We start from the raw sequence: 15,348 nt of genomic DNA, 5'->3' as shown, positions 1-15,348 counted from the left end.
GTGAGAAAGGCGACATCTAACTGATTCTGAACCGCGGGTTGTGCTGTGTGTTTAAGTCTATGTGCAGAATCCCTGTACCTGCTCTCATTTATTGTCTTAGCTGTTTGGTGGTTGTTGAAATTTTGTGAGATTTCACCAGATTCTGGCATTTCGGGCAAAATCAATTTATTTAAAAAAATGATTCAGGATTTTAATGAATCGATTTTACGTTATCCAAGCCAGAATTGATTTTAATCGATAAATCGATTATAAAAACCCATCCCTAGTAATAATACCCTGATGCTATAAAACAACTGCTTGTGTATTGTTAGGAGGAGATCGACGCTGATTGTGTAAGTGTTCATCTCCCCACGTGTGTGTTCATTAAAATCATCGTTTGACCTAACCCTCCTGGACCAGTGTTGTTTTGTATCCCTCCTCAATATTTGAATCCATAACACACTGTATACTTTCCTGTGACTGATTCTACTTAGCAACTGTCTGCAACCTCCAGGAACATTGACCAACCAGTGAGGCAATACACATATTTCCTAGGGACCGATGGATACCAATTCCCTATCAGTCTTAAAGCCTGTGTGACTGAGGCCTTAGACAGGACAAGCTTCATTAACATCAGGAAGTCAGGAAAGATCAAATTTTTTATGTTGTGTTAATCCATTTAAAAAAAAAATCAAAAAGAAAAACAAGAGTTTGAGACTTGTTAAAATGTGCACATTTAATATAAAATTAAATCAAAATTGATGATATGAGAAGACAAGCTTACCTCAATGTCATTTAGTCCATTGACAGTCAAAAAATCTAGTAATGAAAAATGAATATAGTCACAGTCACTTACACACTGGATATAAATTATGTGTTTCAACCGTTTCTCTCACCTGGGATGATGAACCAAGGGGAGACGGTAGGGAACACAAAGGGATAAGTGGTCATCGTGACCCAAAATGGTGAAGTGCTGCCCTGTGGAACACCAAAATTTGCTGTTGGGACAACTGCCCCTTCAGTAACATTCTTGGTGTCTGGCAATGCTTTGGATGCCAGTCTGGGTGCTGCACAAGCAAAAATAAAGTGACTGTAAAATTATCTGAAGAATTGCAAAAACATTGGTTCACAATAGCTGTGTTTTAGTTTCCTTTGTGACAATTATGCTGCGATTATTACCATCACTTTATGGCTTTAGTTTGTTGTTGCTGCTGCTAATCAAATGGTTTCTTTTCCCTTAATGCTCATTATATGTAACTTCAAATTCAACTGGCAAGATACCAAAGACCAAACTCCCTCTGTTGCATCTAGAGGGAGATCCAGAGTCAATTTAGGCGACCCCACAAAAGAAAAAAGAAAAAGAAAAAAAAAGAAAAGATAAAATGCCTTTAAGTATATTATATATTAAATATCTCAGAGTTCTGAAGTTAAAGTTATATTTCTGAATTTGAAAAGAAGTCTTGATTAACCCAATTGTTGTTTTTTTCAGCAGCCCTAATTCTCTTTTGAACTTATCAATGTGTGCACATTTATCATTGCTTTTTACTTTCAATTAGGCTTGGGTTAAAATATAACAAATTAATAATTATGAGCATTACGAATGAAAATACTTGCCCAAATGAATCACAAACACAAAATAACTGATAAAAATTTGTAAAACATTATTTTTAACAGTAAGCTAAATTTTTGCTAAACTTTATTTAACCACATGTTACCTATGTTTATTGTACTGTGCTACCTAAATTTGTTACAACTTTTGCAAAGTGCAACTTATGTGTATTTTTCTTATTGTCATAAAAAACAAATACTTACGTTGTGATGTGCTTTCAATTCGTGGTATTTTCAACCTGTACACCGTGTGGCAAAAGCCCCGTCTGAGGAGGCTGTACCAAACTCCGAGTCGATCAGCATCATAAATTGAATTAAATTCGACAAACACCTGAATAACACATAAAAATATTGGAGATAAGATGCACAGAATTCGCCTAAACATGAATGTCTAGGTAAGTGTGTGTGTGTATACCTTGTTGAGGAAAGGCAGATAGTTTTTCACAGAATCAATCTTTTTCAAAGCTTTTCTGAGATCCTTGGCTTCCCTTTGTGAGATGTTCTTGATGTAGATTATTGCTGATCCATCATCAGTCATCTCCTGCTTCGAGAAAAGGTACATTTTCAAACTAACCAGAGACACACATACATCAGTACTACTTCTCTCCAACTAAACACGACTGCTGATGGTTTCCAAAGGTTTTAGCACAAATAAAATATTTTTACGTTCCCATGATATCGTGATAGAAAAATCAAAAGTATTTCATACATTTCAAAAACTTTTAATGACAAATAAATCAAATGCATGCAAATGCATGTAAACATGTATTTATTTATTTATTTGAAAATTAAACAAATTGTATGAAAAACAAAATTTCTGCCACTTCTAAAACTTTTATCCATGGTTTTATAGATTTAATGTGATAAATTGTAAACCACCAGCAGTAATTTTAATTCACATTTAAAAAAAGAGAGTAATTTAATACTATATTACTTACATAAGGCAATTTTTTCATGATAGATTTATAAAATCCAAACTGAAAGAAACAAAGGTAGATGGTGGCAATGGTAAATATCCAGCTAATGTAAAAAACGAACAAACTTCAGATTCAGTGCATTGAAAATACAATTTTTTTTATTTATTTTGTTTTATTTCACAATTTTAAATTGTGAAATAAAACATATTACTGACATTACTTTCTATACTACTTTCTGATTGTAATATATTAATTGAAATCTATATGGCCTAAACAATGTTTTGTTTTTTTGTTTTTTATAAATGAGATGGCTGAGCTATTATCCTACGTTATCAAAGCATGACAAAAATCTTATTCTTAGGTTGATTAGGTGTCTTCTCCTGTTTTTACATTTATATCTTTTTTTAAACCAGATTTTCGGACTCTCAACTTTGCTCAGGCACTACATGAACCCAGACTGAAAAGGTCACACCTAGTTCTACTGATAGACACCATACATTTGTTAATGAAATTTGATTCTGCTCAATGCTTTGAAAAACAGATATAAAATTACTTTCAGTCTAACTTCCTTTAAATAAGAACCATAGAACCAAGCCATGGGATGAAGGTCACGGATAATTTATATAAATGCTTTGTTTTAAAATTACATTTTTTAAATGTTGCAATAATAATCAGCAGTATTTTACACTTCTGCTTACTGGATTCATTGGAAGGGCGTAGCTCAAGGGCTTCAAATGAAGTGCAGACTTATTGAGAACAAAGCTGATCTTCTTTGTGGCTCTGATGATGTTTTGCATGTCTTGCACAGTAGGCATGAGCACAAAGGCCTAAAAAGAAAATTTAGAAAACACATTAATTAGTATTCTAATCAGCTACAAGCTCTGATAAAGGAACAAGGAGAGATACAGCCAAAAGAAGTGAAAGTAAAAAAGAAAGTTTCCCAAGTCCTATGAAAAACTAAGTAAACCCTTGGTGCTTTTATAGGAATTAAGAGTACAAGTAGCACTCAGGTGCTGCTAAACAAAAGTGTTCGATTAAATCATATCACTAATTGGAAGCATTTCTATAAAGTAAAAGTTTATAAAGATTTTACAGGTAGAAGTAAAGAAAAGAAAAGACGGTATTGCAATGACAGCGCCAATGCCCAGACCTTAATCGGATCAAAATGCTGTGGAGGGACTCTAAGAGAGCTGTGCATAAATGAAATTTCTATGAACAGTATTAAGGTTGTAAATAAGAGTGTGCCAAAATTCTTCCAAAACAATGTGAGAGACTGATAGTCATAGAGAAAGTAACTACTTCAGGTTATTTCTGCTAAATCATAGGCTTCATATATGAAAGGATTCCTGTGAAAACTTGTCAAATGTCTGTATATGCAGAGCATTAATAAACCTGGTGCCTACCATGCGCATCTGAGGACTAACGTAGATGTTTTCGTCCAAATATTGAAATCCGAATGGGATGAGTAGATTGGCAACCTCCTCTTCTGTGTAGCAGTCAGCATATTCATCATATTTTGGCAGGTAGGTGATTAACAACACTTTATTTGTAAACTGGAAAAAAAGTGATGGTTTGGGTGATTTTAGATTTTTAGATTAAAAAAAGTTGGCATATTATTATTTTTTTACATTAGTACAAAAATACATAAATCCAGGTCTGTTTAAAAAAAATAATCACTCCCATTTGTAAAAGGTTTACATTACTTGTACACTCTTCATTGTTTACTGTGTTATGTTCTTATGTTGTTTTCCATCTCCGTATTGAGTAAGTAATGAAGGGATATTGTGACGTAATTATATAGACCATAAAGTTGGGGTAGGTGTAATGAGAGTAATGTGTTTGCAGTAATGAGTAGAGGATGGAAACGCTTTTAGGTTTCACGACAGAGGTAACCAGTGCTACAAAAACCATCTGCAAAGATATAATAGTGTCTCAAAGGTCAAAGGAGTGTTACTCCTGGGACCAACTTGGAATTTACCTGCGTAATGTAAGCTACATTGGTACATAAGGTAGATTGTACTGGACAAGACTGTCTATGTCAGTCTGTGAATCTAAATCTATCCCTCTAGAAGACAATGAACCTTTCATAATGCGATTGTTAAGAGGACTATAAAATATTTAAGCATAATACGAATTAAATGACACCTGTTTTCATTTAATTGGAACACAGGTGGATAAATTGACTAAAAAAAAAAGCTCAGTATTAACGTTATCTATAGTGCAACTGGCATTAATTACAGTGCTTAAGGATTGATGGTGCTGAAACATCCAGTGGCGTCAGCCTTATTGATGTATGACAATGTAGGGGTAATACATTAGACTCTAGACTTCAGCTTTTGATATTAGCAGATTGCCAGATTTTGGATAGAAAACGCCGAATTGGGTGATTGTTTGCTTTCCAATTTCTTAGGTTTTATTACTACTCTGTTAGTAGTTAGCAAATGTTTTCAAACAAGCTGCTATCTGTCATTCAAACTGCACCAATCTGCTACCTATAGGGAAATTGTAAAGAGGTTTTGAGTCAGCACACTCATTGCAGCTGATTTCACCAGGGACCACTCACAAAGTAGTAGTGGAATAAATTTCCCTTGTGAGCATGTTTTATTTATTTATTTATACTATCTGTGCTCAGTGGTTATATCATATCCAATATAGCAGACAACTCTTAGGCTGTCCAAATGATCTCATTTGAGAAACCTGATAACTCTTCTTTCAGAAGCCCATAATACCATGATAAGTCCCATAATAATAGCCCATAATAAGTTGTAAGGTCTTTAAAAACCTGTTGATAACCTGTATATTACTACACTTCACACTATTTAGGGTATTTTCTTTGAGTGTCATCTAAGAATGACGAGAGTGAATGTGATTGAACCAATGTATTAAAGAACGAGATGCAACTCCTAACATATTTGTAAAATGGGAGCACATGTTTGAAACTTAGTGATGAATGTAAGTGCTTTAGAGAAAACTTACATTTGGTCTTAGTGCTTTCCTAAAACCTGAACAAGCTGAAGTGAACTTTGTGTACATTTCATCCAGCTTCTCCCCAACAGTCAGGGAGGTAACAGTGGAGTCTCCTGTATTTCCAGACTTCAGTGGTTCTGTGTCTGTTGCCTCAACATTGGCTTTGGTGAAATCCTCCTGCTGCATCATCTCATTGGATGTTAAACTTGTTGTTGCACCAACCTTGTCTTTGTCGTCAGATACCACTGCAGATTCTTGGGCTGCCGTAATCGAGCCCGTTTCTGCTTCAGAAGCCACCACTGAGCACCAGCTTAGCTGAGAGATGGTTTCTGTGACTTTGTTTGGTTCAGTAACGTTCGTGTTTGTAAATGTTTCCACCTGGCCTGATTCAGTAGGTGCAACCACAGATTCAATAGCACTGGTTTCACATTCACTGGACTCAACTGTTTTTTCAGAGCCACCATTGTGAGGCAGAACTGAACTTCTGAATGGAAGTTTTGAAGCTGCTTCTTTTGCCTCAACCAACTCCACTCGTCTTATTGCAGGCACATTACTGTTTTTTGCTGTTTTCATTTTTTTTGAAGAAAATGAGACCAACAGAGAGGTAATCCTTCCTGTGGAAGTGGATTCAGTGGTTTGAGGTGCAATAATACCAAACTTGGAAGATTCACTGTGAAGGAAACATGTAAATGGAAAAAAAATGAGACAAAAATAGAGAAATACAAGGAAATGTTTTGAATGATATGGTCAACTCTGTCAGACAGTCCTTCCTTTGTAAGGCTTTATATCCAAACATATGATTTGCGATCAAACATTTCTGGGAATCAGCAAATAAAATAAAGTATACCTGATTTAAATTTGTTTGTTAGGTGTGTATGGACTGCTGATTTCAGATTACTAAGTGGAAGTCCCATTCAGTCCACTTGCTTTTGTGTCTGCTTCACTACTCCGGTGTTTTAAAAAGTAACAATTAAAACCTAAATTTACCTTTGGGGAAGTGTATGAAGTTGCAAGGAGCCACATCTAAAAGTCAGAGTTAACAGTAAAGAAATCCCCAACTATTGGATGGCCACCCAATGAAAAAAACACAACAGTGGGACGGAAGAACTTCCTTTTAACAAGAAGAAACCTTCAACAGATCCAGGCTCAGTGAAGGGCAGCCATCTGGTGCTGTTAGGGCTGAGGTCTGACAAAAAGACTGATAACTTTTTGATGGCACCTTCTTATACCTGCAGAGTTTATGCTAAACAAACTGTGATCTAAGTTAATAATACTGATTCCTTCCTGTGATTAAAATAAACTTTAAGCACTTTTGGACTAAATATTGATTGTAATAAGGTACAAGTTAAAAAGGAGGTACAGCAACTACAGCAAATTCTAATTATATTGAATCAAACAAATTAATTTTTTCCCCTCTCACAGAGGACACAAAATGCCACTGGTATAGATGAATATTTATAATTATTGGGGGGGGGGGGGAGTACATGTGAGGCATGTCTTACTGCTGAGGGCGCTTCTTTTGCTCTGTTGTACAAGTTAGAAGAGGTCTCTTAGAAACAGCATCCTTTTAAAAAAAAAAAAGAAGATTTATTTTGGATTACTCTGATTACTGATTGTGCATACTCTCAAATTAAAGACAAATAAAGATAGAAGAGGTTAAATACCTTTCCTTTCACAACAGCGACTTGCACTCCTTTCACACTGAGTTTCTTCATTTTTCTCAATTTTTCAGCATCTTCCTCCTTCTCAAAACACGCGACTGCCTATATATAAACATCCAAGATGATTGCTTACTACAATTATGAACATCAGCTCACAACGTATTCACTAACAAATTCCTAAATTTAAAAGGTCTTTGGAAATCTGCTTTCTTTAGTTAGAATTAGGCATTGTTACGTTTATTCACTTTCTTTCTTAAGTCTCAAGCCTTTAAAAGCCACATCCAGTGAGTTACTGAACTGCTGTTTTAGCCCTGCAACAGTAACTTGCACATGTTGATCCAGAGCAGGAAACGATATTCCAACACAGAAAATTTAACCCTTTATTGATTACCTGTAGAAGTAACTTTACGTTGAATATCAATAACGTTTTGTTTGACACATTCTGAAACAGATTTAACAACTTCAAGATGGCTCTTAAATTCTGATTGGGATTTATACATGCAAGTCATTAACCAGCTTCATTAAGAATACTGACTGCTCAGCACGACACTCTAGACCAAACAGCAGTTCCTTGTTAATGACGTCAGTGCAAAGATGTTTAGGATAAAGATTTTATGGCAAGTAGCAAAACAAAAGCAAAGTAGAAGGGCACTCCATCATCTCCAATATCAGTATAAAAGCAATTGCAAATTTATCATTTAGTGGGTTTCTTCCTCTTTCCATGCTCCGCCACTTCCCACGTAATTAAACTTTGATACCTATCACATACTTTGTTATTGCTAATGTGGAAAGATGAAATGGTACACTTTTACAGCAAAAAGACATACACACTCTTTTTACTCTAACTGTGCATACCTGCAGTTTGGCCCTCAACAATAGAACTGACTTGGTTTTTCCAAAAAACCCCACAGCAGCAACCACATCATTGTATGAAATTGAATCATAAACCCCTTCCAGCCTCACCATGGTTGGAGGTAAAGGTTTATCACACTATGAAAACAAAACAAAACAGAAAAAAGACAAAGTTACACCAAATATAGATGTGATCATGACAGGATGAATCCAGCTGTTTTTTAAATATATTATTTGTTGTAGATGAACACATCGGTGTCCAGCCTTTACAAAATCAGCAGCAACTCCTGACACATTGTTACTGATCAAGGCATTGAGCAGTGACTCACATAAACAAAATTACCATATGTTAACTGCCTGTAACCAAACAAACACACCAACCTTAGGTTTTGCAGAGAAAATTGCCCATCTCTTCTGGAAGATAGGTTTAGCTTCGGGGGTCTTGGAAGTCAATTCCCTTCTTGCTGGACGGCAGGATGACAATGAAGGGGCAGCAGTTGATAATGGCTCATCCAGTAAGACAGGAGCCAAATTTTTCACCACCATCTCCAAGTCAGGCTGTTCGGGCAAAGACTGAACATCTGCAGGGACAACGATGGCAGAAAAAACAGCCTTTCACTGTACACTACCAATATGATTAAATACAGAGCTACAAAAGCACTTTATTGAAAACAACACAAGTTATTTATTGTTATTAAGTCAATTTTAAAGAAAACACAAAAAAAAAGATATCTGGTTGAGGCTGGTTTCCTCTATCTTTTACAGTATAAACTAGTAATATATTTGTGTTTAGCAAGTGTAAATTAACCACAGAATAACCAACTTGTGCACTTGGTTAACTTATAAAATACAAAATGTTTGCAATTTATCAGACCTGGAGTGTCCTGTAGCTTCATTGTACTTTTCAATTTCTTTGGTTGAGGGGATGACCTCTCCATTGATGGCTGTCTTTTAAGGCCTCTGCTAAGTTTCTCATCTCTTCTTCTCGGGTCAGACCATTGCTCATGGCTCCTCAGGTCTGACTGATGACGGTAGGAGTTGGGGTTTTTATAACGTGGTGAGCTGGAAGGACAAATCAAATTCAACATTTCTAAAAATGACAAAATTGCTGAAAGCGATATTAGCAATATTTCTGACATGTAAAAATGCTGATATTAATGTTTGTCTCCAACTAGTGAGTACCTGTGAGTATGTCTGGAGCTGTGTGGGGATCGTGATCCACTCTTGATTTTCTCTCTTCTACCCTCAGAGCTGTGGTGGTGCTTGTGAGGGCTACGTGAATGAGAAGAATAGCTACTAGGGCTAGCCCTTCTTCCATTTGAGCCATGCCTTTGGCGTGGGCTGTGTGAGCGAGAGCGAGAACTCTCATGTCTGGTTTTCTGATGACGATGCTGGGAAGTTTCAGCAGATGTGGAGGGCATGGGATTGTTTTCTGTGCCTACATCACTAAAGGATATTAATAAAGAAATGAACGGGTAAACAAATAAAAAGGAAATGCTGCAAAGCTTCTGTGATTGGTTTTTGCCTGATGACAAATATTGTTACCTTGACAATGGTACAACACTACCATCCCACTCTGGGTACCAGTGGGATGAAAATAAAATTTAGAAAAGCTATTTCAAACAGCAACGATTAAAAACCAAAAGCAACTACAGGAGGTATCCTAAAGAATGGTTTCTGAAAGAACTGATTAACCCTTAAAGATTATCAACAATGTTTTTGGGTGGCTCATATTCTGTCAAATAAACTGCTTTAGAGGACCTAAGGTATGGAACATATAGCACACCCTAGAAGTAGTAAAATAAAATTACATCAGGAGGTTTCTGTCGAGTCTACCCCACAAGGTCTGGAAAAACTGTGATTCTCACTAATCAATCAAAAAAAAGGACAAAGATCTTTGAAATTTGTAGTTAAAAGGAAGACAGACTGACTGTATCTGGAGGAGTTTGCAGTTTTCAGTATGAATGCTGGTATTCTGGTGTAAGATCCAATCCTAAGACACAGAAAACAAGAAGAAATGTAGTGTTATCAGTTTTAATGCCGCCAGCCTTCAGTTCAGTTACCATCTGAAAACACAAATAAACACAACTGTGGCCTCAAGTCCCTTACGGCTCAGTCATACTAAAATGCAGTAGTAAAAATAGCAGGGGAGAAAAACCCCCCCACTGCTGGCCATCCAGTGATTGTACCGATTTTAATTTTGGTTTTTTTGGTCCAAGTAGTTGGTTTCCCCCATAGGTTGAGTGTGCAATATCCTAAACCTCTGTGTGGCCATCTTTAGTCACAATGTAATTACACAGGTTGCCCAATGGAAGGTAACCAGTTTACAAACAACTACAGTCTATTATGGATTGACTGACCCATGATCACAAATTGCCTGTGATTCATTTCTTTGCAATAAGGTTGGGAAACTGTTCTAGTTATAGTCCTATATAAAAGCTGTTGCCTATATGACTTGGAGTTAGGGCTGGGCTATATCACACTGTTCACGGTAATACCGGTGTAATGTTGGGCAACAATAAGAAGATGAAATATCGCGATAGAAAAGGGGTGTCAAACTCAAATACAGTGTGGGCCAAAATTCAACACTGGAACAAAGTCGCGGGCTAACGTTAATATTTATTGAAATATATTTATTCCTCTAGATATAAGAATGGACTCAAACACGTTTTGCTGAAAAACTGAATATGGAACAAGCAAAGCTTAATACTAAACAATATATATATTAGCTGTATAATACCAGTAGGCCAGCTCTAATAGTAATTTGGTATGGCTTCGTGGGCCAAATGTAATTAGGCTGCGGGGCAGAGTTTGACACCTATGCGATAGAATATGGGTAAAACGCGCATGTGCAATGCCTTTGTTTACATACGCACATGGCGGCGATGCAGAATGAAAAGAGCGAAAGCGTGCCGGCGACGGAGAATGAGGGCGAAAGCGGATCGTTGAATGAAACAGATGAACCAGAATAGGTTTGTAAAAATGCTGCAACTTCAGTGGTGTGGAACTGGTTTGGCTTTCAACCATTAGATACACAACAAAGCACTATTTTTGGTAGAGCATGCTAGCGGGCCGTCGTTATTACCGTGTTTATTGGGAAATACAGCACACTTAAAATCAATCCTTTGATTTTTCTGAAAATCGACAGTGCCCCTTATAATCCCGTGTGCCTTATGTATGAATTCTGGTTGTGTTTACTGACCTCGAAACAATTTTATGTACACGATGCTCGAAAATCTGTCAGATGTTTCAGTATGACTTTGCTAAGCTACGAAGCCGCACCGCTTGATGGATTGTCGGAGCATTACGGCTATCGTAGGCAGGAGCCTCGCGGAGTGATACGTACTGTGCTTCAACATAATATTACAGTATTATGTGTGTATAACTTTTTAAGTTTTGTGGATATTATACATGGTTATGCTGAGGATATGTCGGCCAATTTCCACTGGAAATGCCTTTTGGTTAAACTGTCAGCAAGGAATTTGCATTTGCGCTGTAATTTTTTTTAATATAACTTTAATGCACTTAAAAAAGCTGCTTGTGTAAGTGAAAATACATTGATGTTTTCTCTTTTTTTTGCACTAATAAAGTTGTGGGGTTGTAAAGTATTTTGTCTAGTGTCAATTATATCGTCAGTTATATCGTTATCGCAAATTTTCAAATGTATATCGTGATAAATATTTTTGGTCATATCGCCCTGCTCTACTTGGAGTTACATTGCCACCCTGCAGCAACTAAATCTGTTTGTGGAGGAAACTTCTGTTTCAGAATTATGAGGTTCTGGCTGAACTCTTAATGTAAATTCAGGTTTATGTACATTTCAGTTTATATAGACAGCAACAGATAAGCATTTTTCTATCATTTATCTCAGTTGATTGGCATATTACTACAATGAGATGGCATATAATTGCTAATTCGACCCCATTCACACACAAACTGGTAGCAGAAAAGTTCTGTCTTATTGCCACTTTGTTATAGTATTGATACAGCAACGTTTTGAAGACAGCAACTGGCTTAGTAATCCCCATCTTCGAAGCAACTATGTCAAAGGCAATGTAAATTCATTGTACATGGCCCAAGTAATTTGAGTCGTACCGCAGTCTCCTAACACTGTTTTGCCTAGTGTGACTGCAGCATTAGACAGTCAAATTTTGTTCATCACTATGATGCCCTGCGACATTATGCAACACTAACTTGGACGTATATCCAGGTTGTCAAGGAAACAGCACTAAGCAATAAACCTCAAAAAGCATGTCACACATTTGTATAGACAAAGACTTTGATTACATTTTGAAAAATATGATAGATGATAATCATAGAAGTAACTACAGTTCAGTCCATAAGTTTTTGGACAACTGCTAAATTTTTGTCATTTTGCCTCAGTATGCCACTAGATTTGATGTGGCTGAATTCCAATTCATTTTCAGACTTAATTAATTTATCTCAAACTTTTTCAGAAGCTCAAAAGTAACTTTACAAATGCACATAGTCTTAAAAGATAATGACTTCCTAAAGTTCTGAACCCATACGAACTCCCAAATACTGTTTCCTTCTTTGAGATGCTCTGCCTTTACTGCAGGCACCTTCAATGGCTAATTGTTTGTGTGTCTCTCTCTTTTTTCAATACCTATTTTCTTTGCCTTGAGAAATTCTTGAGTTATTTCATTATCCATTTGCACTGTGAAAACACTATCTTTGCAGTTCTGCATCATTTGGCTAAAAATTGAGCGGGGAGTACAGCACTGTACAATTAATTCATCTGCTACCTCAATCAGCAGTCACTGAGACTATTCTCCTCATTCTACCAGTAGCCACACAATTCCTCTACAATGTTTGTCAAATGTGACATTCTTTGGATCATGAACTGTTCCTTTCCTTATATTGTTACAAAATTTCATATTGTTTTTGTTAATGGGTACACAGCTTACAGCTTGTGGTGCACATCTTACTGGAATACTTTTGTCAATATTACTGATTCAGTGAAACAATGTTTAAAATCAACTGAAAGTACCATTTATAGATTTTTTTTTTCAACAAACAGCCATCAGTTCTTCCAAATGAAAAGAAAATGAAATTGAAACTCAATCAAAATAACGTAATCTTAAAAAACTTGTCCTCCTAAACAAGGGCAAACAGAGTATACTCTTCCACCCACCTTCATATGAGCACATTGTTGTAAACACAGAGAACAGGTATGTGGAAAGATTTTTGGTGTGGCTGCAGCATAGTCTTGCTTCATGGCCCTTGTTGGGAGAGACTTTGAAAGCTCCCTGTTTGCCAAGCACTGCTTATTGGAAGATGGAATAGTTATGGTACTTCGGGGGGGAGAAAGTAGAGAAACTGGTTTTGCAGCAGCATTCATGATCTGTTTACTCTGCTTTCTTAGCTGTTGTTGTGTCCACTTATGCTGCTTCTTGTTCATCGGTTCAGCAACCTTAGAGTCTTGTTCTTGAGTTGTACTCTCTTCCTTGGTGTGAATGTAATCATTATCGGGATGCACAACACAGACCACACTGAGAGGTGGCTGAGTTTTTAAGGCTGACTGCTGATAAGTCTCTGGTTCTTTAAAGAGAACTAGCCTGGAGACCTCAGACATCTTAGGAAATCTTGAGTCTGTGTCCTTCTTCGGTGGAGAAAAAGAGCTGATGATTTCTTGAGAAGACCGGCTTGGTTGGATCTGTTGAGCTGCATTACTGCCTTGAGAAGTCACACAGACTTGGACTGAGCTCAGACTGGAAACAGTATCCTGCAGGTCAAATGGTGAAACCATCGTACTGGTTTTCCCTTCTATCATACTTTTTTGGAGTGGTTCTCTATTGTGGCTGCTACTCTCATAACAGTCCATCAACAACATACTTCTACTCCCACCATTGCTAGCTCTCTTGTCACTGCTCTTTCCAATCTCATCTACAGTATATTTGGCAGTGTGTCCAGAGTCAATCACTTTACTTGGTTGAACAGTAGGTGACATTTCATCCTGCCACATCTCTTCTCCTCTTTTTGTATTTAACCTGTCCCTTCTACTCATACTGGTGGTTGGCTGAACATCTGGATTTGGTTCTGATTGAACTGCATTTGTACCCCTTTGATTGCGTATTTGTTGTAAGATAAAAGGCAGGTTACTAGGGGTGATCTGGTCTTCGGGGTAAGAAATCAGATATTCCAAGTCTTCTTTTTCAAGTCCAAACTGCAAAAGGATGTTAGCAGCTTCTTCTGATGTGTACTGAGGGTACCTGGACTCTGCCACAGCCACAGGTTTGTCAGGCAGTTGAGAGTCATAATCACCTAAACCTGGAATGGATTGGATATGACATTCTCCTTCACTCAGAGCAGCAAATCTACTGTCATGACTGCTTTTATTTCTATAAGAAGCCGGTGATGCATGGAATTTAGAAGAAGAATCCTCAATTTCACTTTTGTAGTTTGGCAACCAGTCCATGCCGCTATCAACATCAGAGAGTCTTTGAGAGAGCGAAGACATTGGATTGCTTGTTTCAGTGATTGATGAATGAAACTCATCTCTAGGCGTGCTAGTAAAATGACTGTCCTGAGAGTCAGCCAGAGTCATAGACCTGTTAGGGTCCCCACTTGCATGTACATCCGATAGTCCATACTGCCCCTGGTTGGAACTTTGGTTCCCAGAGGCATGGGTGTTATCCATGGGATGGGACATGATCTTATCACCCTCCAGAAGGTTATGTAGGGCTGGGGTAGTCAGGAAGGAGGATGCTGCAGTTAGACATGGAGATGGCGTGCTGAATATTGTTGGTAAGGTGGTAGGTCAACAGGCAACTACAAGAGTGCCATTTATCTATATCAGTGCAAGGTGGACGTTCAAAAGAGTCAACTCCAAGGTAACTTCTCCTCAATCACTAGTGAGATCCCTGGAAGCTCTCAATGTTGTGGCCTTTGTAGAGGCCCTGGAGCAGAAGAAGAGATACTATCCCTCAAAAATAACAAAAAGTTGAAAAATTAAAAATGGAGTTATTGAACTGGTGTGGGCGTCAATTTCTTGGATCGATGGAATTCATCATCTGCATGGTCTTGTCCTGATTTGCTCAGTCCTGCAAGATAGAAATGATGTCACTGATATCATGTCAAGGTCTTTTCTGGGGGAAAAAAAAAAAAGAAAGACAGACAAAAAGCAAAGCAGGCAAAAGCATAAAATGATAGGTGAAGAGAAGAAAGAAGATCATATGACATAGAGAATAGGGCTGCTCGATTATGGCAAAAATGATAATTTTTCACTGAAATTGAGATCTCGATTATTTGACGATATTTATTTAACCCTTTAAGACCTACTATAGAACCAAGTCCGCCAGAGCTTATATTATTTTTTTACATGTTGTAGTGCCATTTGTGGG

General features: G+C 37.2%; 1 protein-coding gene across 2 annotated transcripts in view; it reads right to left on the bottom strand.

The window, feature by feature from the left end:
- Positions 1–15,348, bottom strand: part of LOC102203523 (zinc finger protein 638-like) — a 34,719-nt gene that overhangs the window by 9,777 nt on the left and 9,594 nt on the right. Inside the window, exons 2-17 of one of the 2 annotated variants that reach the window (XM_005753425.1) lie at positions 13,140–15,048; positions 9,916–9,977; positions 9,167–9,430; positions 8,859–9,046; positions 8,366–8,565; positions 7,988–8,122; positions 7,136–7,234; positions 6,974–7,035; positions 5,481–6,141; positions 3,908–4,057; positions 3,203–3,331; positions 2,526–2,564; positions 2,003–2,128; positions 1,792–1,918; positions 876–1,046; positions 764–798 (exon numbers count right to left, since the gene is read on the bottom strand). In XM_005753425.1, coding sequence (XP_005753482.1) covers positions 764–798; positions 876–1,046; positions 1,792–1,918; positions 2,003–2,128; positions 2,526–2,564; positions 3,203–3,331; positions 3,908–4,057; positions 5,481–6,141; positions 6,974–7,035; positions 7,136–7,234; positions 7,988–8,122; positions 8,366–8,565; positions 8,859–9,046; positions 9,167–9,430; positions 9,916–9,977; positions 13,140–14,657 — 3,966 coding nt within the window. In that variant the 5' untranslated portion in view covers positions 14,658–15,048. The remainder of the gene's footprint in view (positions 1–763; positions 799–875; positions 1,047–1,791; positions 1,919–2,002; positions 2,129–2,525; positions 2,565–3,202; positions 3,332–3,907; positions 4,058–5,480; positions 6,142–6,973; positions 7,036–7,135; positions 7,235–7,987; positions 8,123–8,365; positions 8,566–8,858; positions 9,047–9,166; positions 9,431–9,915; positions 9,978–13,139; positions 15,049–15,348) is intronic. The other variant, XM_005753426.1, reaches the window with a different exon arrangement.

Source organism: Pundamilia nyererei, unplaced genomic scaffold (genome assembly GCF_000239375.1).
Source record: "Pundamilia nyererei isolate P.nyererei 1_Seehausen unplaced genomic scaffold, PunNye1.0 scaffold00427, whole genome shotgun sequence".
Classification (NCBI taxonomy): Eukaryota; Metazoa; Chordata; class Actinopteri; order Cichliformes; family Cichlidae; genus Pundamilia; species Pundamilia nyererei.
Note: the sequence above shows the minus strand (reverse complement) of the source record. Positions and strands in the feature narration are given on the sequence as shown.